Source organism: Camelus ferus, chromosome 2 (assembly GCF_009834535.1).
Source record: "Camelus ferus isolate YT-003-E chromosome 2, BCGSAC_Cfer_1.0, whole genome shotgun sequence".
Lineage (NCBI taxonomy): Eukaryota > Metazoa > Chordata > Mammalia > Artiodactyla > Camelidae > Camelus > Camelus ferus.
Window position 1 is genome coordinate 85,383,058 of NC_045697.1, and position 23,797 is coordinate 85,406,854.

The 23,797-nt window shown below is 40.2% G+C and overlaps 1 protein-coding gene across 2 annotated transcripts in view; it reads right to left on the minus strand.

Moving 5' to 3' along the window:
* Positions 1-1,546: 1,546 nt before the first annotated feature.
* The window catches only part of NDNF (neuron derived neurotrophic factor), a 37,364-nt gene continuing 15,113 nt past the window's right edge, over positions 1,547-23,797 (minus strand). For both annotated transcript variants that reach the window (XM_032462669.1, XM_032462658.1), the window contains exons 2-4: positions 10,269-10,457; positions 4,577-4,701; positions 1,547-3,594 (exon numbers count right to left, since the gene is read on the minus strand). In XM_032462669.1, coding sequence (XP_032318560.1) covers positions 2,201-3,594; positions 4,577-4,701; positions 10,269-10,456 — 1,707 coding nt within the window. In that variant the 5' untranslated portion in view covers position 10,457 and the 3' untranslated portion in view covers positions 1,547-2,200. The remainder of the gene's footprint in view (positions 3,595-4,576; positions 4,702-10,268; positions 10,458-23,797) is intronic.

Sequence of the window (23,797 nt, forward strand, 5' to 3'; positions counted from 1 at the left end):
ATTTTTTAATAGGTTTCTCTTTTTCTTTATGAGTGATAGAAGTTTCACAATGTATATTTAATTTTCGCATAATTTTTAAAAGGCAAATTTCACCGGGGCCATGAAAGAATTCTCTGATATATACAGACTATATAGAAACCATCATCTTAGCTGGCTGAAAAGTAAAAGCTTGGTTGAATTGACTTGGCCTGGTTCTCAGGGTTTCCCAGGCATTAAGCAATATGTGAGAGTCAAGACCATCACCTTCAGAAGTTGCAATAACTTTTTGATTCACTGTAGTCCCATTTAACACACTGCTGTGCAATAATATGTTTGATAAAGTTGAATGTCCTTCCAAAAGCACAGACCATCTCTGGGATTCTGTCAGTTTTAAAGCTCTCCTTCTGAGCTGCTTGGTTACACGGCCATTGGGTACATGTTCATTTTTCCTTTTTTTTAAAAAAAGTATTTCAGATGTCATACTGATTCGTACAGATATGGTAAATTATGTTTTGCTACCTTAAGACAGATGAAGTGGATGATACATTTTAAAGGGGGTCATTTTCTCCTGTGGTGAGCAGAGCACCTTTCGTAAGGGCCACCACATACGCTCCCCAAGCCATAGTGGTCCTGTGCCCCACAGGAATGCTGCTCATGCACGCTCACCGTATGAAGGGTAGTGCCAGCAGCTACGGGAAATGTCGTGGTGAAGGAATTCTACCTGTCCCCACTTGTACTAATTTAGAATTAGAGACCTCTACAAAAGACAATGTCTTATGACAGGAGGTATCCTATAATGTAATCTTCTTCAAATCTATCACCACCTAATTTTATAAACGGGAAAGAAGGACAATGGGCGGTAACAGATTTCCCTAAAGCCACATGGCTTAGTTGGTTGTAAATCCCAGACTCTTCTGAATCCTGGTCCAGTGTTCTCAGGAAACCTCATGTATAGAACCCATGGAGAAGGAAACTCTCTAAAACTGCCCTTTGTATAGAGTTTTTGATAAACAGTTTCTATTATTATTTGCCTAGATTTTATCTTACACATCAATTACTTTTTAAAAGTTCATGAAAAATCAAAGTTAAAAGTATCAGACTGTTTATGTTACAAAACAGCTGCTTTCATAGTTTTGTCACTGCTAAGTACAGTCCTAATGGGTGGTTGCTAAGTTGCTTCCACGAGAAATGAAAATAATTATTTTGCTAATATCCAAGCAGATGGACAATACTTGTAATATCTCAATTTTGTGCTTAAAATAGATGCTGATTTTTAAAACAGAGGCAATATATTTTAGGTTGTCAGGGACAATTTGTTGAATACTTAGCAAGCTACAGTGTTTGGCCTGTCCTATTCTTTTCAGACAAGTCCACTGGCTCTCTCTCAAGTCTCACGACAGCTAGCTCCTATTCAATGTCAAAATACAAATTGTAATAACTGTCTTTAATGCCACAGTAACTTTGGAGATGCAGCATGCCTTTTAACTATTAAAAGAGTCAGTTCTGGTGCCAAATTCCATAATGGCGCAGTTTTGGAGACAGAACAGAAATTGAATACACCAAGGGAGCTGCTTGGGAAAATGAACAGTATATAATCTAATATCTTTAATTTTATATACATGAATATAATGTATGTCAACTTTGTACATGAGATACACACAGTATTTAAACATTTTACTCAACAGATAAGAATTTACAATAGCAATATGACTGACTAAAGGGCTGTCCACTTAATATATTTAGATTAGCTCTGTACTTTAACATGGAAAGACTGGAATAGTTTACAATCATAGAAACACTGACATTTAAAACAAGACTTTATAAAATAATTTATATATATATCCTAGCATCTATTGAGAGGAATGATTTGCATTTGTGGATGTGTGCAATGAATAGCGTATTTAAATTTTTAGGTAATAAAATAATTTAGAAGCTGTCCATGCAGTGGTCAAAGCAAAGGATGGCAGTTCCTTCAAGATGTCCTCTATCTTTGACATCAGCGGACATCAGACACACCTTAGGTACCACGGGGGCACACTAGACCAAGTCTCTTCCAGCAATTACTTATATAAACAGCCACAGACACAGGCGGATATCCTTCTTTCCATAGCACAAGTACAGGTCACAACTTTTCTCAGCTGTGGGAGTAGTCAGTGTATACTTAAAGTGATTTGATGTCTCTCCTGGAGTTCTACATAATATATATCTCTCTACACGGTAACTAACAGAACTTCCTGGTTTTCACGACTTTACTCTGATACTTCACAGAGTGCCCGCCATGTCCTATGACATAAACATCCAGCAGGTAAGATTTCCCAGGCTGAAGACCTTTAATTGTTTCTGTGGTCACTGCTTTTTGCAGGTTCTGACTGTGGAAATATTTACAGAGGACCTTCTCTGACTTCTTCCTGGTATCTGGTCCAAGGCATTGGTTTTGCTCTCTTTTCTTCTGGTCTTCATTGTAGTTATCATCCACTTCCTTTTTGTAGATGCAAAACTTGTTCCTTTCCTGGGTGCCCAGCCACGCCACAGTGGCTGAGGAGCAGGTACGGAGCTTGTCGAAGGCTTTGATTCGTGTGTCTTCGGGAAGGGAGGGAAATGACTGCTTGCTCGGCCTCGTGGTAGCAAGTATTTTTAACATAGATGCTCCTTTCTTGTTCCCTTTCAGTCGAATGAGATATTTGGCTTTAGGTTTTCCTCTCAGCTGAAACTGCCGAATGCCTTCCACATTCTGAGACAGAATGAGTTTCCCGTCTCTTCTCACTTGGATTTGGACAGCGTCCAGACAAGAGTGAATAAAGAAGGTGACCTTTTGGTGAGAAGAGACGGGAGCAAAACGTAGGAACTTTGCTCCCTTCCTTTTAACAAACACATCTGTAACCTTCCCATCTTTCAGCTCCACTGTCTTCTGTTTGGCTTCCTCCTTGGTCCTGGCGAAGGTGCCCACGTAAGCGGTGCTCATGTTGCTGTTGCTGTTGGCCACGAAGACGTCAAAGTAGTACTGCGTGTCGGGTTTCAGATCCGACACGGTGAAGATGTTCTTGTTTCCTATGCAGATTTTCTGGATGTCCACCTTGGGCCTGACGTAGGCATGCCGCCCCAGCTTTGGAGAAGATTTTGTCAGGTAGCTGCGTTCTTTCCCTGAGTTATCTGATGGAAATCCGAAGTGGGCGAAGTCGAAAGGGCTGAAGTCCAGACCGGGCTTGGGAGCCATCATGAAAGCGTCGTCTGCACTCAGTTTGGCTTCTACTGCGCAGAGACTTTTGAAATTGTGCTCTTTGTTGATGACCACACAGTACTGAATGGGCTGTTTCAGCAGAGAGGCCGTGGGGCTGGGCTTCCAGGCCAAAGTGACCGTGGTGCATCCCAGGGAGGTGACATCGACTCTTGGATCATAAGGTAATTCCGGGTAGGGCTGATCAGACTCGGGAGTCGTGGTGGCGTATACTTTGAAGTGTGTGTCTTTCTCTGTTGAAAGAAGCTCCAACTGATATAAGCCAGATGGAGAACTGGAAGATATGAAGTATTCCACGTCATTGCCTTTGTAGGAGAATAACTCTGTGCCTTCCTCGTTAATGATCTGCTGCTTCTGCTGATCCAGAAGTTCAGGCTCACCTACAAGACACGAGGGAAGCACAGTCTACATGTCAGGGCATGTGCTGTGGCTCATCAACCTTAAATTGTGTTTTTAGGACACTTTAATTTCATTTTAAAATTATAAAAAGAATACATGTTCCCAGTAGAAAATTTGGAGATAGAGAACAAGATAAAGTAGCATCCATTAATGCGTGATCCAGAGACAGTCTTTTATTAACATCTTGGTGTATTTCTATCAGTCTTTTTTTTAAACGTTATTCATGTTCTTTATCTGAGTCTCATCACTCCCCATATGCACTTATATTATTTTCCTAATCACAGCGTTCCCTCATCACTGTAAGTATCTAGCTTGCCAGATCCTGTCGTGGCACCAGCCTCAAACCTTCACTTTAGGCTTTGCCCCTTAAAGGGAACAGCATCTCTCCAGGGCCTCATAGACTGTACTCATTTCTTTGTATCTTGTTATTTGCTTTCCATCATCTGCATCTTCTTTAAATGCCTAACCTCCCCCTCCTCCTGACTTTCTTCTCATCCTGGACTTTCAGTGGTGACAAGTGTCCTTTTGTTCTCTTTGTTTCTACCCTTTATTCCTCAGAGATCAGAGGCTGCACATTAGAATCACCTGGCCCCAATGTCTAGACCACACCCCAGCGCCATGAAATCACAGCCTCTGAAGGCAGGACTCAGACATCAGTAGCATAAAAAATCCCAAGTGGTGATTCCAGTGTTCAGGTAAGACTGCAAACCACAGCCAGGGAAGCTAATCTCCACCCCTTGCCTTTCCTCACTCCTTACTCCTCATAACCTATCTCTCTTAACCTTTTATTTTACCAAGATCACCATCATCGGATACCATCCCCCATTTCCCTTATCTCCATTTCAAAATCTCCAGATTCACTGCAACCATGCTGTTTTTACTTACTAAGAGAAGGCTTTAGGTTTCCTAAGCCTTTGAGTCATCCATCCAGAGGTCTGGGACCACATCTGTCAGGCTGCTTACCTGAGCCTTCCCCACTCGCCTCCTCGGGCAGCTCCTGGAGACTCAGCTTCCATTCCAATGGCGCATCGCAGGGAGTCACTGTGACTGACAGTGGAGTATTGTCTTCTTCAACCACAAAGAAATACCTGTGCAAAAGTGGACCACTTCAGACCAAGATCATTCATTGTAATGCTTACCACCAAGATTACTGGAAAAAATCACTTGGTTTGATTTGTATTCGTTGAATAGAAAATAAAACTGGCGATTGGACACAACTCATGAAACCTTCAGCATTAACTGTGGAAGTCCAACAGCCCAAGTTTCCCCAACCAGGTTTACTATCAACACAACATGAAATCATTAAAAGATGTTGAGCTGAAATGAATTGCTTGAGTTACTTGAGTTGAGAACCAACACTTAACCAGTTTGGGGGTGTTATTTAACATAGGCTCTGCCAGTGCAAAGTAAGTCACAACCAAGAAAGATTTCCAGTATGTCACCCTACAGATACTGTGTTTTCTATAAATTGGAGGATATATTTGTAAGTTACCCTGAGGGCACTCTAAAGTAGCCACCAACAATTCCAGGAGGTCATTTTCACAGCAGTGTAGTTCTAACATGCATGTTGGTCTTTGGCCAATAACACTGTATTCATGTTTTTACACTAGTGACTGTTCTCAGCTTTACTATTACAATCCTTTTTGCAGAGGGGTATCTAATCACCATTTGAGAAATATTTTTGAAAGGCTAAGATCACGGTGTCAGTCAGTGGAAAGACCCATTTCTCTACCACTAAGACTTTCTGTAGAATTAAATAACCTAGTGATTTTAAAAACAAAGTTTTAAAAGATCAAAACATTCTGCTCTATGCTTTCTCCTCATATTTTTTAAATGACACCTCAAATGAACTTTTAAGGAGGATACAAATATTGCCCATCTATAACAATGCCATATATTCTTACTCTGAATAATTTAGGTGATCTCATTTATCTTTCCAAGCCCATAATCTGGCAAAGGAGGAAACGGTGGTTTCCATTGCAGCAAGCCCAGAGCTGCTCACTAGTTTCATGGCAAAGGATAATAAGTTTCACCTTCTAGAGATGGCACCTGCTGGGTATCTCTTGCCTCTCCATTCTCTCCACATCCCCCCCAACGTGCTCTCCAAACTGACCGCCATGGCCTTCTGCTCCATCAGTCTCTTCTGTGGTTCCTTCTCACCCCACCAACCTCTAACGCACAGGGTGAACCAGGACACTCTTTCCTACCCACGCTCATCCCCTGTGTGATCTCATCCAGGGCCATGGCTTTAGCCTCTTATGTGTTAATGACTCCCAAATATATTTTATTTTATTTTTTTTTTTGAAGTATAGTCAGTTTGCGATGTGGTGTTAATTTCTGGTGCACAGCATAGTGAGATATATTCCTTTTCATATTCTTTTTCATTATAGGCTATTACAAGGTATTAAATATAGTTCCCTGTACGCTACAGTAGGGCCTTATTATCTACTTTATGCATAGTAGTTAGTATCTGCAAATCCTGAACTCTCAAATTTAAATTGTTAGCCTGTTCCACTTTCTCTGTTACCACCAGATCCAGGCCAGCATTTTTTCTTGCCTGAGCCTTTCAATAGCCTTCTGACTGGTCTTGTTTCCACTTTGACCCCCTTAGTTTATTGACCTCCTTCTAGGAGGAGATATCCTTGTGTACCTAAGACTGAACACACTTGCTGCAAGCCCTCCAAGAGCTTATTTCCTTCAGAGCAAAAACCACAGAACTCACAACAGTTTGGTTCCCCAACCAAATCTCCAAACCCACCTCTTCCTACTCTCTCCCCCCTTTACTAAGCTCCTTGCTGTCTTTGGAACATTCACGACAGGCCCTTGCCTCAGGGCATCTGCACTTCTTATTCCTCCGCCTGATATACTGTTCCTCCACCTGAGATGCTCATCCTCCAGCTATTGACCTTACTTGCTCAGTCACTGCATCCGCTGTCTACTCCAGCACCATCTTGCCGTGGGCCTACGCTGACCCCTTAGGTAAGATATCCGCTTCCTACCCACGAAGCTCTTTCACGTGTCTTCATTTTTCTTCAAAGCACTCATCATCATCTGATGTATTATGTATGCCTTTGTTCATTTTATTTTTAAATCTTTCCCACCTTCCCCAACTAGCATGAAACTACAAGAGGGCAGGGCATTAGGTTCATGGGTGAAGGCTTTGAAGCTAAAATAATTCTGAATAAATATTTGTTGAATTAATTAATGAATGGGCTTAGCTGTTCACTTTGGGAGAGAAGTCCTTAATTGTTTACAGAGTCTAAAGCTTCCTTAGTGCAGGGACCTCTGCCAACCTCATTGTTGGGTCATCATCCTTTTTTGCTTTTTGTGCTCCAAAGACGTAGAGTTTCTCTAGTTTCCCAGACTCCACTCCATCTTAGAGCCTTTGGGATGTTGTTTTCTCTACCTGAAATACACCCTTTAGCCTTTAATAATACTTGCAAATAAATAAACACACACACAAACAAACAAACAAACAAACAAATAAAACTATATTGATGTCCATATCTTTACTAACACTTAAATGTCGGTTCTTCAGAGATGCCTTTTCTTACTCATTCTTGGTCAGGGTCTCTCACACACTCTGAGTGTCCTATACTTTTTACTTTTTGGCACCTACTGCAATTTGTGACTATATATTTATATCATCATTTGATTAATGTCATTTTCCCCACAAGGGCCCAATTAGGGTTCATTTTCCATGTCAATTTATCTCCAGCACTGAGCACAGATTTCTGCACGTAGAAGGTCCTTGATGAACATTTTTAGTGAGTGAATTACTAACTAGGTAAATAGAACTCAAGAATCATAGCACCCACCTTATTCTAGCTTGAGGATACCTACACTTAGAGTTTGTTTCTATCTGAAGATATAGAATTTGAATGGAAATATGTGTGCTTTTTCCTCCCTTCACTATTCAAATATGAGTTAGGAGCTGGAGAGTGCAGATAAGGCTGTGGAAGGGCAAATAAAGTGAAGACACTATAAAAGCAAAAACAACTTGTTCATGATATAATAAAGTTAAACAATCATCCAGACAAAATAACTAGATAATTGAATTGTTTACTGTAGGGAAATTTTATACCTTAAGCAGCCCTAAGGTTAAGTGTCAGATGGTTTAACTTTAAATTCAGACAACTTTTTGGAGAGCAGGACTTTGCTCCTTTGGCTAAGTGGCATAGGCAATATTACCCACTATAAACATAACTGAACCTATCTGCCTTAGAAAGAATTAGGTAAGACAAAATAATTCACTTATCATCATGGAATTTTAAAACTATTCAAAACTTTTTGGTTTTGTTTGTTTTTGGTTTTTATGTGGATGACAGAACTAACCAACACTGAAGCAGAAATCAATGTGCACATTCATGCATTATCTTCTGTTATCATTTCAATCAAGAAAGTAGTTTATTTCCCAAGTAAGTAACTTAGTATCTTGGTAACTTTAATACACACCATAAGCAACCAATAACAAGACAACAATGCTTACATTCCACAAGCTAATCATTATACCTATAAAACATCAGGGAGTCCCTCTCAGTCAACATTTTCACATGGAAGCACTTATGATTAGGGACCAAAGATAATCTGAATAAACTTTAACAATTTGACAAACATTTACTGTCTACCGTGCACAGTGCACTCCTGGAAAGGGGCTGCAATCAGAGATGACAGGGCACGATCTGGAAGCTCCAGATATTTACTGGCTAGTGAGGGAGACAGAAAGAAATGTGACAAATATGCTCCGAGTCACAAAGCCAGAGCTGAGGGATAAACACTCGATGAACCATTTAGACTTTGGAATTTGTGTATAAACATAATAATAATTAATGAATATGTTGTCTTTTGCTATTCTCTGCTGCCAAACTTTATCTGGAATTTCATCTTTGGTTGTAATATCAACAATGTCTGTGTGTCTCCCACGGCATATTTTACCCCTAGAAATGACTGGCAGCAACTCTTTATTTAGCTAGTGTAAGCTAACGTTGCATCCAAATATAGATATCAAAGTCCCTAACAATTATTTGGGGGGAAAAAAGACCATACAGATGAACAAATGGGAGAAATTAAAATGGAGGGAGGAAAGGAGCATGTGTTGTTTTGCAATGTCTTGTAATAAAAACATACTGCTTTAAAAAAATGTCATGTAAGTTAAGGCAACTCTTAGGATCAAAACTTACTTAATTTTTAAGAGACTGGGAGATCAAGAATAAACTATTTATTTGATTAAGTGATAGGATTACACAATTTGGAATGCTACATTTAAAGAACACTGCACAACAGTGCACAAGTACCTTGAGGAAATCAAAGTAATTGTTTTATTTTGTTTTGTTTTGTAGGGGAGAAGATGTAATTAGGTATGGGGGATTGAACCCAGGACCTTATGCATGTTAGGCATGCACTCTGCCACTGAGCTATACCCACCCCATAAAGTAACTTTTAAAGACAAAAATGTTTCAATTCACTCAAAAACTTCAAGACAAAATAATATGTAAAGCAAAATGTGTTTGGCATGAATTCAGCTGATATTTAAGGCTAATCTGAATTATTAGGACTGCCTCCTCTGTCCTTCCGTGTTTTCACAGACTGAGTCTTGATAAATACCAGCACCTCAAGTTCCTTCAGTGTAATCATCCTTGTGTTTTGTGCCTTCACTCTTACGACTGTCATTGAGGGATTTATTAGTATTTTATATATTACTGACAAGTCAGTTCCTAATCTATTACACTCACTTGGACAAATAATTTCATTCAGGTGGGGCTGAAATGATATTCAAACTACTACATGACTGGTCACATCAGTCATAATATGAAAACTGATTATTTACTATCATTCAGACTGAGCAGATGGTAAAAGGATTGTGCCACTCAGTGGAAGGGGAGTACCATTTTCCGTTATTACTGTCAATCAAAACTGAAGTGACGAGAAAGATGCCCTAGTGATTTTATATACCTCAACCTTTGGAAAATGGATTATTGATGATGTGACATAGTTTTTCCTTTGGAATGCCATGGTGTCCTGGGTTAAAAGGAGATACCATTTTTGAAATATGATAGAGAGGGGTTTGGGCGCTGCAACTTAAGTAACTTTAAATATAATTAGCTTATGTGATACACATATATACACATTTATTTACTTGTGTGATACATATGTCATTTTAAAAGGTCAAAATATTTAGAAGCATTATGTCAGCTCAATGTCTTGATGTTGGGATGAAGGTAAATGAGCAGTCAGTTTTTATCACTGTTTGGTTTGATTCTTTCAGAATCTGATTATTTTGGTCAAAGAAATATTATCCTTACAAGACAATGCAAATACTTGAAGAATCATATGTATTCAATTAATTTCATTAATGTTCCAGAGTCGTCCTGAGAAATTTCCTATTGTCCTAAAGAAAATAAAATAATCATTCCAAAATGTAAGCCATGCAAAGATTGCTCTGTCCACCCCAAAAGGAGATCACAATTGGCAGGAATCAAAGAGCCTCTATTTAATGACCAAAGTCACACTGCCATTTTTTTTCTTACTTAGAGAAAAATAGGCAATGCTATTCAGAGGTTGATTGCAAATTATCTAAGCTAAGTCTAAAAGGTTACTTTCATTTTTAGAGACATCCTTTATGAGCTTATGGAAGAAAGTGTTGCAGGGAGAGTACCTTTTAGGTGTGTCTCTAAAGAGATAACTGCTAATCTCAGCTCCATCTGGAATTACTGATGAATCATGAAAAAATGCCTTGTCCCGGATTTGCATCTGAAAAAGTTCCTCATCTCGAGTGGGTAACTTCTGGGTCCTTGAGCCGAGTGGTAACAGCAGCCACAGCAGACACCAGTGGAGAGGCACCATCCTGGGGCAACAAAAGAATTGCCTACATTAATTTTACAGGCAAAACACTTGGGCAAGTTGCAAACTTCCTTAAAGATTAACACTATTTTGGTTTCAGAAAAGCTGTATTACATATTTTAGATACAACACCCTCATGATCTGGAGGGTAAACTTCCTGTGTGTGTGTGTGTGTGTGTGTGTGTGTGTGTGTGTGTGTGTGTGTGTGTTTTAAGTATTTCATCAAGTTGATAATGAATTCACCAGAGTTTCAGACATTAAAAATATTCTGAAACGAAAGGACTCTTGGTGCATTAACTTCCCTGGGTATTCGGAGGGAAAATCCCCACTTCATTATGGCAGAAACTGGTATGGTCATTGTAGATATCTATAGACAAATGTGTCAAAGCCTGGCCCATCACCTAAGTCACAGAGACCCACTGAAGGCCAGAATATGACCACTGAACAGTTATTTTTATTCTTCCTTTAAATTTGACCAAAGATCGTATATGTATAGAATCATCCTTATTCCCCAAATCAGATTTTCATAAATCAGAGATTTTAAGAGACTGTAAAGTTTAACTTTCTCATAGGATTTGTCCAAAATCATAAGGTGAGTTATTTGCCAGTGTTACAGATTAACCAGACTCTTCAACACAACATTTTATGTAAATCTTTCCTATATTAAAAAGCGGGCTTGGACCCCCACTTCAAATCAAAGAAGACCATTGGGAAGTTCTGGCATTAGGTCATTTGTCTAACCTCCAGGAGTTCTATATTCACCAGTCCAGCAGAGTGTCTTCCTTGAGTTACATTTTGGCATTTGTAACTGACTTTCATCAAAAACTCTGTAAGTCACGATGGACCAGTCTATCATTCTCTACGGCACACTGTGTAGTGATGTTGTCGCCAACGCCATCTCCCACCTGCCTCCCTACCCCAAGGGGAAGCCTCAGGTAGGCGAGTTCTTTTCACATCAAATACTAGTGAAAGACTTTGCTTCCTTGGAGAAACTGGTACTTGTTTTCCTCACAGAAGCACCTGTGGAAGGCATTGTTTTCCTTTATCTCTTTGACAACATACATCAGAGAATTCAAGCATTAGGAGGAAATACAGTGTTCTTACACTGAAGTACTTTAAATAGTCAAGTGCAAATATTTGCAATCGTTTGAAATGAAGTGAATGCCAGTTTTATTTCTAAATAGTCATTGCTATAGCTATGAGGTCACCTCCACTTAAACCATTACTGGACTTTAATTTTATCTTTGAGTACTACCCAAGATAGATTCATACAAATGAAAATATTTCTTGAGGGGAATAAGCTTTTCTTTTGTATGAGGATTTGAGACATAATTTTTCACAGTGAGCTTGTTTAGAAAGTTTGTTTAATTTACTTTCTCAAAACAATTTTCTTTTCCTGCCATGCATTCTGCAGTTTTTCATGAAAAATATCTGCAGTAATTAAGAGTTACTATGTGCAAAACACAGTGCTAAGTTTGCTAACTGCATTATTGCATTTAGTCTTCACAAAAACCTTGTAAAGTAGGTACTATTCTTATACGAGAATGAACCTCCTTTAACATAAGCAGAGAAAAGATATAAACCCAGGTGAATCTGACCGTGGAGCCCACAAATTTATCCTCTAAAATATCTTTCAAAAAAGCCATAATGTTTCTTACAAGAGTCTCTTATTTCCCATCCTTATTTCCCAGTTGTACTGCAATTCAATAAAAACTTGTTTGAAAGCTAAGAAGTTTGACTTTTTGGTTTCAGGGTCCAACTAGAAGTGTCATCTTAGCAGCTGATGCTGCACCTCAATTTTTAGAAAGGCTTGAATGGTTGATCTCTAAACTCTGAAATCCAGTGATGATTCTGAGACTGAATGCTGAACTCCTTTTCCCAAATACCTAGCAGTTTAGGAATAAGACCAGGCCTCTTTAAGTTTCATTAAATGCTCTGTCCCTCAGATATCCAGACGATTGTCAAGGTGAAATCCGAGGGAAGTTGGGGATGTAAATGAGAGTTTCCAACAGCCGAAAAAGGTTATATCTACAAAAGATGGCTGGATGTCTCAAAATCCAATGAACCTTTCTGAAACAAAGAGAGAGATGGTGGAGCAGACTAAATGGGACCTCCACTCACGACCCTTAATCCCTCGCCTCTGATGCCCTTCGTCCTGTAGATAACAGAAATAGAAACTCTGAACAGAATTTGATATGCTGTTCCTGTTAAAGAAATAGTCATTATTTCAGCATTATAAAACGTTCCATGTATTGTGTAGTAGCATCTCTGAAGCTGCCTTCTGAGAGCAGAGGAGGCCAGACAGTAAAATATGTCTCTTAAGAAATGGTTAGAATTTGGCTTTCCACATTTATTAGGAACTCAGAGCAAACATGCCACGGCCGCACTTGAGTGAGATACTGGGCGTAGTTGCCCTAGAATCACTCCAGGGCAGTCTTCCCTCATTAGGGCCCCTGTTTGCCCTGAAAGCTGTCGATTGCACAGTACCACTGTGCAACTGAGCAGGACAAGCTGCCCGATGCCCCAGGATGTCTGGGATATTTAGGTCAGCCCCAGAGCTAGAGAGCTCACTAGTTATGACTGGTGGGAATTTTCCCAACATCCTCAGCTGCCTGTGGGAGGAACTTTCTCTTTATTAAATCAGCTCATTATAAGAGATGAATTTGGAGTTAACAACAACAATATTAATAAATTTTTTTTTTGTCTACGGGCTGCATGCCAGGCACCCTTCTAAGTGCTTCATATATGTTATCTCATGTAATGCTAGCAACAACCCTATGATGTGGGCACTGTTATTTTTTGTTTTTTATCGAAGTATAGTCAATTACAATGTGTCAATTTCTGGTGTACAGCATAATGTCCCAGTCATGCATATATGTATATATATATGCATATATTCATTTTCATATTCTTTTTCATTAAAGCAACACTGTTATTTATGTCGTCTCAAAAATGATCAAACTGAGGCTTGCACAGGTAATATCACATAGCGAATGTAATATGATGTGAGAAACATCAACTGTCAGGAGTGACTTTAAAAATATCGTACATACAATTATTATATATTCCCCCATGTCAGCTACTTAGCAATGTAATATTTAGTAAAGCCAACAACCTCAGGTGATAAGATTATGCAGAATAAGTGTGAAAAGACAATTTTCCATGGGTCTCTGCTTGCTTTCGCATATTTGGGTGGCAGAAGAACTGATTCCCTTTGTTCCAAATTATCTTTTCAAGGATGTTGGTGTAGTGAGCAGCCTTGAAAGATACAGCTTCTGGAGCAAAGAGCAGGCGTGATTATTACTCATTACAAAATCTGGGTTCCCCAAGCGCAGGGCTGCTGTCTTGTACTAAACCCCACTATAAAGGTTGGTGCCATCGGGCCCTCTTTGCATCATCCTGTGAGAACTGGGGGTCAGGCAGCCGGTGGGAGAAAATGCTGCTGCTGTGGATCTGTGGCCTCTGCTATTGCTCTGAGTCATACAGTCCTCTGTTGCTGACCTAGGAGTCTCCGGCCATCCAGCACCGTGAAACTGTGGCAGGCTAAATTGCTAACTTGCTCACTTGCAGGGAGCGGAGAATCTCCAGCTCTTCACAGTCCGTGACACTAAGCTTTTACTTCTTAAGTCATTTTCCTGGCTTATCTACTTTACTGGCACAGGTTGACACATTTGTTTAGGTTATCACCAGGAGGGGGCAGACTCAATTTTATCTTTTCTTTCTTTATTAAAAAAAAAAAAAATCATATTTCCACAACCAAAATTCCATCAGTCATACTTTCTGTTTCTGAAAATTTTTAACCATTTGAAATGCCACATCAGTTACGAGCAAAACAGATACTTTTCACAGAAGTGTTTAAAATTAGTATGATCCCTTTTTTCTTTTCTTCTTTTCTGTTTCTTGCTTCTGTATGAGAAGGTGGATGTTAACTGAACCTACTGTGGTAATCATTTCACACTATATGTAAATTAAACCATAATGCTGTATACCTTACACTTATACAGAGACATAGGTCAATTATTTTTCAATAAAACTGGAAAAAAACTAATATGATCCCCAGACACAGGACTTTGTATTCTGTAGGATTATAGTCCTCAAAATGTTATCTAATAACATTCATCTATCACTGGGGAAAAATATGCTCAGTTGTTAAGGAAAGTTAATAATTTGTTCAATCTGATCAGGTTACAGGCAGAATTGTTTTTAACAAAATGTATTTAAAAGAAGCACTGAATATAGCTAATCAAAAAACTATTATGCAGATACATTGTGCATAATTTTACTATTTCTAGTCACTGATTCAAATTTACAGCTTTACTTAGATATTATTTAAAGGATGAACTTCAATAGATTTTTTTCCCTACCAAAAAATGTTCTCTTTCAGACATTCAACTTATGAATTACTCACTTTAAATAAACAACTGGAAATATATTCTTCTTAAGAATAATCCTTAGGTAAGCCAGTCTGTAAGAACAGATTTTTCTTCTAAGATTACAAAAGTGCCCTCTAATGGCTTAACTTTTCCTCTCATTTCTTTCTGTTACTTCTAGGTATTTAGAGCTTATCTAGATTTAAAGTTTAAATTAAATAACATTTCTCAGAATTTTTCTTTCAGCATTATTACTTCTGTTGTGGGCGCCTCGTGGATAATCTAGGAAATGAGCCTGCACAGAAAGAAATCTTGCTATCTTTCTACAGTTGAGGGTCTAGTTCCAACAGGACTAGCAAGTTGCTAGGATGATTCCAAATATTTTTATTTTGCTAGGCAGATCAATCAACTTAGTTGCATAATGATTCACAGCCCAGAAAAACTAGGCAATCTTATCCTATTACTGAGGAAATTGACTTCGACTGTTTCAATGGAAAAGTTCCCATGAACCGTATACATAGAAGCTAATCTAAAACTCTGAGATTGTTCATATTGTCAGGGGCCTTCTTCCTATTGGCATTTTCCATATCCTATGAAGACTGAAACGAGAAAAGGAAAATGACCTACTGATTTGATATGCCTCATTCTTTAATCTAGATTATTAGTCATCTCGATTATTGGAGATGTGCCATAGTTTTTTTCCTTTGGAATGCCAACCTGTCCTAGATTAAAAAGAGAAACTGTCTTTGCAATATAATTGCCCAAAGAGATTAGTGATAGATTCTATACTTAGAAAGGTAGAAAGAGGTTTGGGCACTGAAAAGTCAATGACTTTAAATATTATTAGTTTATATGATACATACACACAGATTTAAGGTCAAACTATTTAGAAACATTATATGACTCCAATTAATTGGTGTTAGAGTAAAGGTAAATGAGCAGTGGTTTTAAGAGAAGAACCTTTTACATAAACAATTTTATTTTTCTATTTGCTGCCCCCTCTCTGACGAGTGGGTGAACATTATTGCTCTAGGTTTTGAATCTTTCAGGCCTGTGATGACGGGGGCTGCTTCTCCCCCTGGCCTCCTTCACCTTCCCTGCTGGGCTATCTGCTGCCCTACCCAACACAGGGAAAGTGGAGGCGTGTGGATGGCAGGGGATGAACTGGGGGCCAGTTTTAAAGAAAATGCCGCCAAAGAGATAAGAAGCCTTTGTATTGTAGCACAAGGGGGAGGGAGTAGAGCAAGTGATGGATAACTGAAAATATACAAGTAATTCTAAGACTTTATTTTCAGCATAAACTTGAACTTCTTACTCTCTGGGTCCTTTATTTAGTATAATCAAAATAAATAGTGAAACTGACCTGGCATATCCTTTTCCCACAAACCCATGGAAATGCTTAAGAATTGTAAAATAGTCAAATGGTAAGCACGGAAAAAAATTAAAAGGAGCTTGAGTAATTTACCAGTGTATCAACTAAATACCCACGATGACCTCCATCACCCAAATACGCAATAGGCCTAAAAGCAGATAAAACTTTCCCCAGAGAGTCAGCAGTAGCTCCACTGCTGTCATTTTTGCAAAATTTATCTTCAGTTACATAGTCAACTTACCATCTGGGTTTATCCACTGTTTGTTCACTTAGTGAAAACAAAAATTTATAATTTGAAATTATGTCATCAGTGATAATAAGCCAATAAATATGGTGACTTTTCCTACTTCTTTGAAATATGTGTTAATGAATTTAACCACAAATCTGAATTGAGAAACTTGCCTCATAAGAGTAGGGAAATATTTCAAACCACGAAAAAGCTTGCCTTTAATATTTAGAGCCTGCTGTTCAGTTATATCATCTCGCTCATCTAAGAAATTTGCAACGCTGCTAAATAAAAAGTTCCTTCAGGGTTCACGAAACTGTCCAAGGCTCTCTCAATAGAAGATGTCATATAATATAAAGCATGTGACCTTTCTCAGTGCTGTAGATTCCTCAAAACAGCAGCCAGCTGCTCTTCCTACCTGTGAGTAATCCGATCAAAGCAAATTCCTCCATCCTTTAACCATCAACCACCAAGGTCCTGCACTTCCCTTGCAAACATGCGAGCACGTTTGTAAAAAATGTCATTAAGCTCTTATAGACATTACATGGTATAAAAAACATAATAAGATCAAATTCATCCATATAAATGCAATTAGAAAGCAAACTCATAGTGTCATTAAGATTCATGTAAAAACTATCCAAGGGGCCCAATCTTGAGGAGGCCATAAACATGAAATAAATTTACAATGACCAAAAAAAAAACCCAAAACAAAACAAAACACAATTGGCCTTCTGAATTTACTTGTGGCAAATGCATCTGGAATAAATAAAATCTAACGTTTAATTACAGAGGGTGGAAAGTGCCTGATTATAATTTAGTGAGGGTAATTTCAAGGAATGGCCTGCCGCAGAGATTTCTGTTATTTTCTCTTCCTTTTAAAGTGCAAATATTTAGTCTTTTAACTTCTATTTTTAAACACAAGGGTATTTGTTTTGGTTTGAATCATCCATGCCACATCTGATAATAAATCTGAAGCATCTGATCTAGTGGTAAGGAAAAAAAAAATGTAGCCTTGGTGGGGGGAATGGCCTGCTTGTCTGCCAGGACCTGCTCTCCGAGCAAGGAAGCGGGGGTGGTGGTGGAGGGGTCCATCTGTGCACTTTGACAGTAGAACACCCAGCCTGGACTTCCAGATTCCCTTAGGGCTGAAAAATACGAAAAAAGCTGAATTCCCAGAAGCTATTTTGTTCTGCTGTCTTTTGCAAACAATGAAAATGTTAACTGAAATTAGTCGGTCGTTCTTATAAATAACAGAAATAGCCTCTGCTCTGGTTGGAAATTTGAGGGAAATAGAGCGTATTGTGGTTTGGTATGTTTCCCTATTTGAAAAGGGTGAAATGAAGCAGGTGGAAGTCGAGGGCTCTTGGTCTGCGCTGAGGAGATGTCTTCCGACCACGCTAGGTGAGCTCTGTTCCCTGAGAACGTAGAATGAGGCTGCAGTATTTCCAACTCCTACAGCACGGCAGAGCAGAGCCAGCATTGGGCACAGAATCCACAGGCTAATGCCCTCTCCATGCAGGCTGGCATTGCAGAGTGGAAAGATTATTAAAGGTTTTAGAGTTCATTATGTCAATAATCTATGGATTAGGGAGCTTCAAAGGCATTTTAACTGCAATGACTCCAACCTCCTCTGCTACTTCTCTCAGTGATTGCCAACTCTCATTCTGGAAGGAAATTAAATTAGTATGAAGAAGCAATGCAAAATTAAAACATGCCAAAGATCTGAATGAAGTTTCCATTCTGTCATCCTCTCCCCTCTGAGCCTCATGGAGTACAGTTCATAGCAAGGCCAAGGCCAGGGCACTCTAATTTTAAAAGTTGGCCAAGCCTACATAATACCAACAGCTTGCAAGAGGATCAGGTTTTAAAGTAAGTAACCCTGTATTCCTACCATCATTAGTGTCAATAAAAAGAATCATGAACAACAGAAATGGCCAAACTAAATGTCCTATGGATAGGAGTAGTCTTTGATTCAGGAAGCCAGACTCATTTTACTACAGGAAGGAGTAGGTCCCCTAAAATGCATATGATAAGTGATTTTCAGATATGATAAACTCAAAAGCAATCTAGAAGATAACGCAAAGTAAACCTGGAATGAAATACTGAATATCTTCCTCCCATCGGAATTTTCTCCGTAGGTGGAACAGAGATAGCTTATAATAATTTAATAATTTCCACTATCCTAGGAGAAGCTAATGTTTCCTGGAATAACGAAAGCCCCCAAGGGAGGAATAATATGCTTGGTCGCTTTTCTTACTTTAGTTTGGAGACTAAGCCTTATTTCCTGTTGATCTGGAACAAAATGGAGATGACTTCCTGTGCAACGTTCCCCAACGCAGTTAACATGCTAAGATGGAGCAGGGCAGCAGCGTCTAGCAGCGCCGCACATCAGCCTCAAACGTGAGGCGTGAACTGCCTAGGTCAGCAAACACTGAGTCCCTGCTGTGCACAACGTGCTACAAATAGACTGAAAGTACGATACTGAACTGAACACGCAACCATACTGTCCTGCCGGTCACCATCGAGTTAAGCGGACGTTAATCATGCATAAAAGTATCTTCCAATGTAAGATACTACATACTAAGAGGAAAAGGGTGGGTCAGATAGCAAATGCTTAACAGCATCGGGGTGAAGAATCACCAAGAGCTGGTGGATTCAGAGAGGAAGTAGGTTGAGGGGACAAGAAAGAACTAGATTTGGGGAAGGGAGATGGAGGGGAGGCACTCAAGTAGAGCTGCCTCAGTAAGAGTTAAACAAATGTCAGTTGAGCACCGTCTATGTGCTGGACACTGAAGGATGGGCCAGTAATACATCACATCCTCTCTTCTGGAGGAATTAGTGGTCTAGTAAGAAGTGAGGAGGAAGATGTTCTTGTACAGAGGCAAAGAGAGAGCAGCAGAGAACTAACTGTGAAGGTTCCAAAAATGCAAAATCTACCTTTATAAAAGACAGGAAAACTTAGCAAAAAAATAATTGTCTAATGGTTTACAATCTGTGTCTCTACTGAAATTCCTGGGAAGGGTTCTGAAGATGGTTCTTAAAATTGCACATCACTTGCCCAGGTTCACAGGGAAAGACTGCAGAGGCAAGGACAAGTATTTCTTCAAGACAGGCTACTTTCTCAAAGATCACTATTCTCTTTTCCACATAAAATTTCCCTCCCGTTATCCCCAAGGTCAGGAAGCATGGCTCCGTGGAAAAAATCACAGGCTGAGAGTCAAGACACTTCTGCTATTGGCAGAAGAACTACCCATGTTGGTGGCTTGTTGGCCCAGGTGTTCTCTAAGGTACCTGGGAGTTGTGAACGTGAGTCTACGTTTCATTCATCCTATCTCTTACAGCATAAGGCAGAAACTAAGTTCCCTAAGAACACATGCAACTTGGGCTCCTCCGTGTCTAATTCTAAGACAAGAAAGAACAGGCTAAGGACAGAAGTGGAGAAAAACCCATCTGCCTTTATGAAAACATGTCCATCCATTCTATATGTTGAATGGCTACTGTTGTGGGTTAGCCTTCACAGGGGGCTTCCACAATCTTGGAAACAGCACAGAAGAATATTAATGTGAACCCAGTTCTACTTCCCTTGGAAACACTAGAGGTGAGTGGTTGTAGACTTGCTGGAGGCCGGGACTATAGTATATCAATATAGATTTGATATTTTTACAGTTGTGTTAGCCAGGGGGGAAACTTTTCTATAAGCTGCTCCATGGATTTCTTAGGATACCAAAAACTAAATATGGTCAAAAGAGCTAAAAATTCAGAGAGTAAGAATTTTCCAAGCACTGACTCCATATTCCACACTGAACTGGGTGATATGAGGGCTCAAAAGAAACATCCTAGGAATTTATAATCTACTTAGAAAGACAAAAGTGACACACCCAGACCCCAGAGTCCTATAATGTCTGTGTCACTCTTTCACTTTTTTACTTAACATTTGTGTAATGAGTCCTTGCTACGTGCCAGGCACTCTGCCGGGGACAGGGAAGATCTCTTGAATCTATGTTTTAGTTGGGGTGACAGTGCATTCACAGATACATAAATAAGAACGCTCTGTTGGCTGGTATTCATTGCTATGCAGAGAATTAAAATAGACCTGTGTACCTGTGTGAAAGACGATGTGGTGACGGCCACTTTAGAGGGCATGTTTAGAGAAGGAAACTTGGAGGAAATGACATTGACTCTGAGATATGAAGGAAAGGAAGCCAGTGAAACAAATGTCAGGGAAAAGAGCATTTCGGGCACAGAGACAGCAGGTGCAAAGGCCCTAAGGTGACACTAGGCCTGGGGCACTGCCGAGCGGAAAAGAAATCAGTGCGGAACAGAGTGGGTGAGGGGGAGGGTGGAAGGCAAAGGGCAGATCACATACAGCTCTGCAAACCGTCCTAAGGAGGTAGGATTCTGTCCTGAGTGTGGTGGCAGGCCCTTTAAGCAGGCCAGGAGCGGGATCCCGTCCATGTTTTTTTTTTTAGGAATAAACTCTGCCTATTGTGTAGCAAATGGATTTTAGGGCAAAGATCATTGTAAAAGCACAAACCAATCTCATCTCTATAAAAGTAAAAAGATGAGACGAAGGCAAGGCTGTTGCAGTTGTCCATGGTAGACGTGCTGATGGTTCAACTTCGTGGAGGAGGTGGACAGTAATGGAGGGATTCGGGGTACGTTTTACAGGTGGGGTCACCAGAAAACGCAGGTGAGTTGTAAGTAGAAAGTGAGGGAAAGAGAGGAATCAAAGATAACTCCTTGATTCTAGGAACACAGGTACAATAAAATGACAAAACATAAGGAATGAAGAGATGGAAGAAATCAGAGAGAAAGGAGATTAGTCCAGCAGAATTCCCAGGTGACATCAAATAAGTTTTGAATTGCTAGTCATCTGAGGTGCAGTTTTTAAAAGTGAATTCTGATACTGGATAAAGTAGTCGAGAAGAGGAGAAAAGAGGAAGGTGCTCTCTTCATGTTAGGAGACAAAGAAAGGAGCACAGGCCAAAGTGGGACGCAGCAAGATGTGTGGGGTGAAAATACAAAAATACTGACTTCAGTTGCCACGGTGGGAGATGGGCTCTGCTGGACGGAGGGAATGCGGGCGAGGTGTCATACTGGGGAAGGGTAGCGTACATACACTCACACACACACACACAGTAGTTGCTTCTTTGAACTTCTGTTTCAAAAGAGAGGATGCAAAATATTTGAGGCCACCTCATTTGTCAAAAGTTCTGTAAGGGGTTGTGTATGGTACATCAGCAAGAAACTAAGAGCGATAGATACAGAAGTTATGAAGAAAATTTGACAAGAAAACATTGCCAACTGGCATCTGTGACCAGACTTCTTCATAAGCTGTGTCCAAATGGACAGGCTTTAAATAAAACTTACGAACCTTCTGATGAACCCACATCTGCCAGATGTCATGTAACGGATGCTACCAGGCCCTTTTCTGGCCAGCAGCACCCACAACAGAGGAATCCTAAAACAGTGGGATAATCTGAGAACGAGGTGGACTACACAGACGTGGGCAAGGGAGAGGCAGGCACTGAGCTCCCTGACAGGCAGGAAAACGCAATCAACAAAGATGTGACCCCGGCAGGGTCATTAGGACAGAGACCAAGCTCTGAGGTATAATAGTGTAAAGGAGAAAAATTAGCTATCTTTTCAGATATTTTGTAGAACACATGTCGGCTCATTACTGGTTTGGTACATTCATGATAGCAAGGATGCAAGGAAAAGATGAAAGCAAAATACTGTAGCAGGAACAAAAGGCTCTAAAAGATGATCAGTCTGTTCACTCATCCATCAGCAGCAACTCTGACTTTTTATGTACTTACCCTCTATCTCAGGGCAGACATGCTACCTTCTCAAAGGAACTTTAACATCTGAGAGGCTTTTTGGGTTCTACTCATCACACTAGGAAAGCCAGGTACTCCAATTATTCAAGTTCAAAAGATATTCCTGTTCTCATGACAAACCTGGTTTTAAAACTTGCTTTGGACAATTCTGCCTGCTATGTCTGCTGAACACAGGGGCTGTGTCTTCCATAAGTTTTGATCAAAGAAATCCTAAAAGATTCTAGAGATACTAACCGAGATTTTAACTGTGCTTCTAGTGATGTCATAAAAAGCAATACTCACCCACAAGGCAGCGACAACAGAAACTTACTTTAAGAGAGCAAGCAGGATGGAATTGCAGAGTTGATTGCTGATTCATTTATTGGGCCTTACTCTGTGCTGGGCACTGCATGAGGTCTGGAAATACGGTCGTGAACAAGATGTGCGCGGGAAGTTCTCACGCTTGCAGAGCCTACTCTTCAGCGGGTACAAGAGACGAACAAGTCAAGGAGTAGGTGTAAGGACTGCAGAGAGCAGCAGCACTATGATGAAAATGAAACAGGCAAAGCATCTGGAGGGGAGCCCCAGAGAGGAGGTATCTAGGGGGACGGAGCCCTTCTATGCTGAGTGGTCAGGGAGGACCTCTCTGAGGAAGTGACGTTTTAGCAGGGACTTAAGAGCAGAAGGTAAGCCATGGTGGGGGGGGGGGGAGTCACAGAACTAGAGGAGGCCTTTGACAGATGAGGAGACTGAGGGAGACAGACAGGGAGGACCTAGTTCACCTCCTGGGCTTCACATCTGGGAACCTGCCTCACCGGTGCATTAGCTGCAGCCCTCAGCCACCAAGACGAACACTCTGGAAAGCCTTGGGGGCCAGAAAACACTGACTCACTAAAGCCAGTGACAGTCTCATCAGGTGAGGAAGGACTGGCCAATGTTAAACCCAGGGGAAGCTAGAAAGGGTGGTAACAGCAGATGTTTTAAGGTCCATTATCAGATGAAAGAGGGATTAGAAGTGCTCTGGCTAGCCCAGCTAGTCCCAGGGGCTGGCACAGCATTACGGAGAAAAAGATCCTGGGACTCAGTAAAATTAGACTTATCTGATAAGCCCTTAAACTGAACAGAGCAGTTTAAAAAGCAGGAGGTGTTCTGACAGAGTAAGGATGCTGCCTGACTTTCCCCAGGGAGAGTCTTAATAGGATTGCAGCAGTGTGGTGTTTACTTAGACGGTCTGTTATCTGAGCTCTCTGTGCACTGTCAGGAAGGGAGCTAGTGTTTATTAAGTGCCTATTGCAAGTTCCCTGGGGACCTCAGAGGCGAATGAGGCAGAATCATCGTCCTCTGGTGAAACCAGAGACTGATTCTTCTGTACACTCTTATCTCACTTGAATTATAGCTATTTTTATATTTTTTCTTGTCCCCAAAAAAGCTCTTCAAGAGGCTTGCATAACATGAGTTTACTCAAATAAGTGCCCCTTAGACAAAAATTACTTTTTACTCACCCTCTCCATAGACTTTTTAAAGTCCTTGTACAAAGTAGGCACTAAATAAAAATTT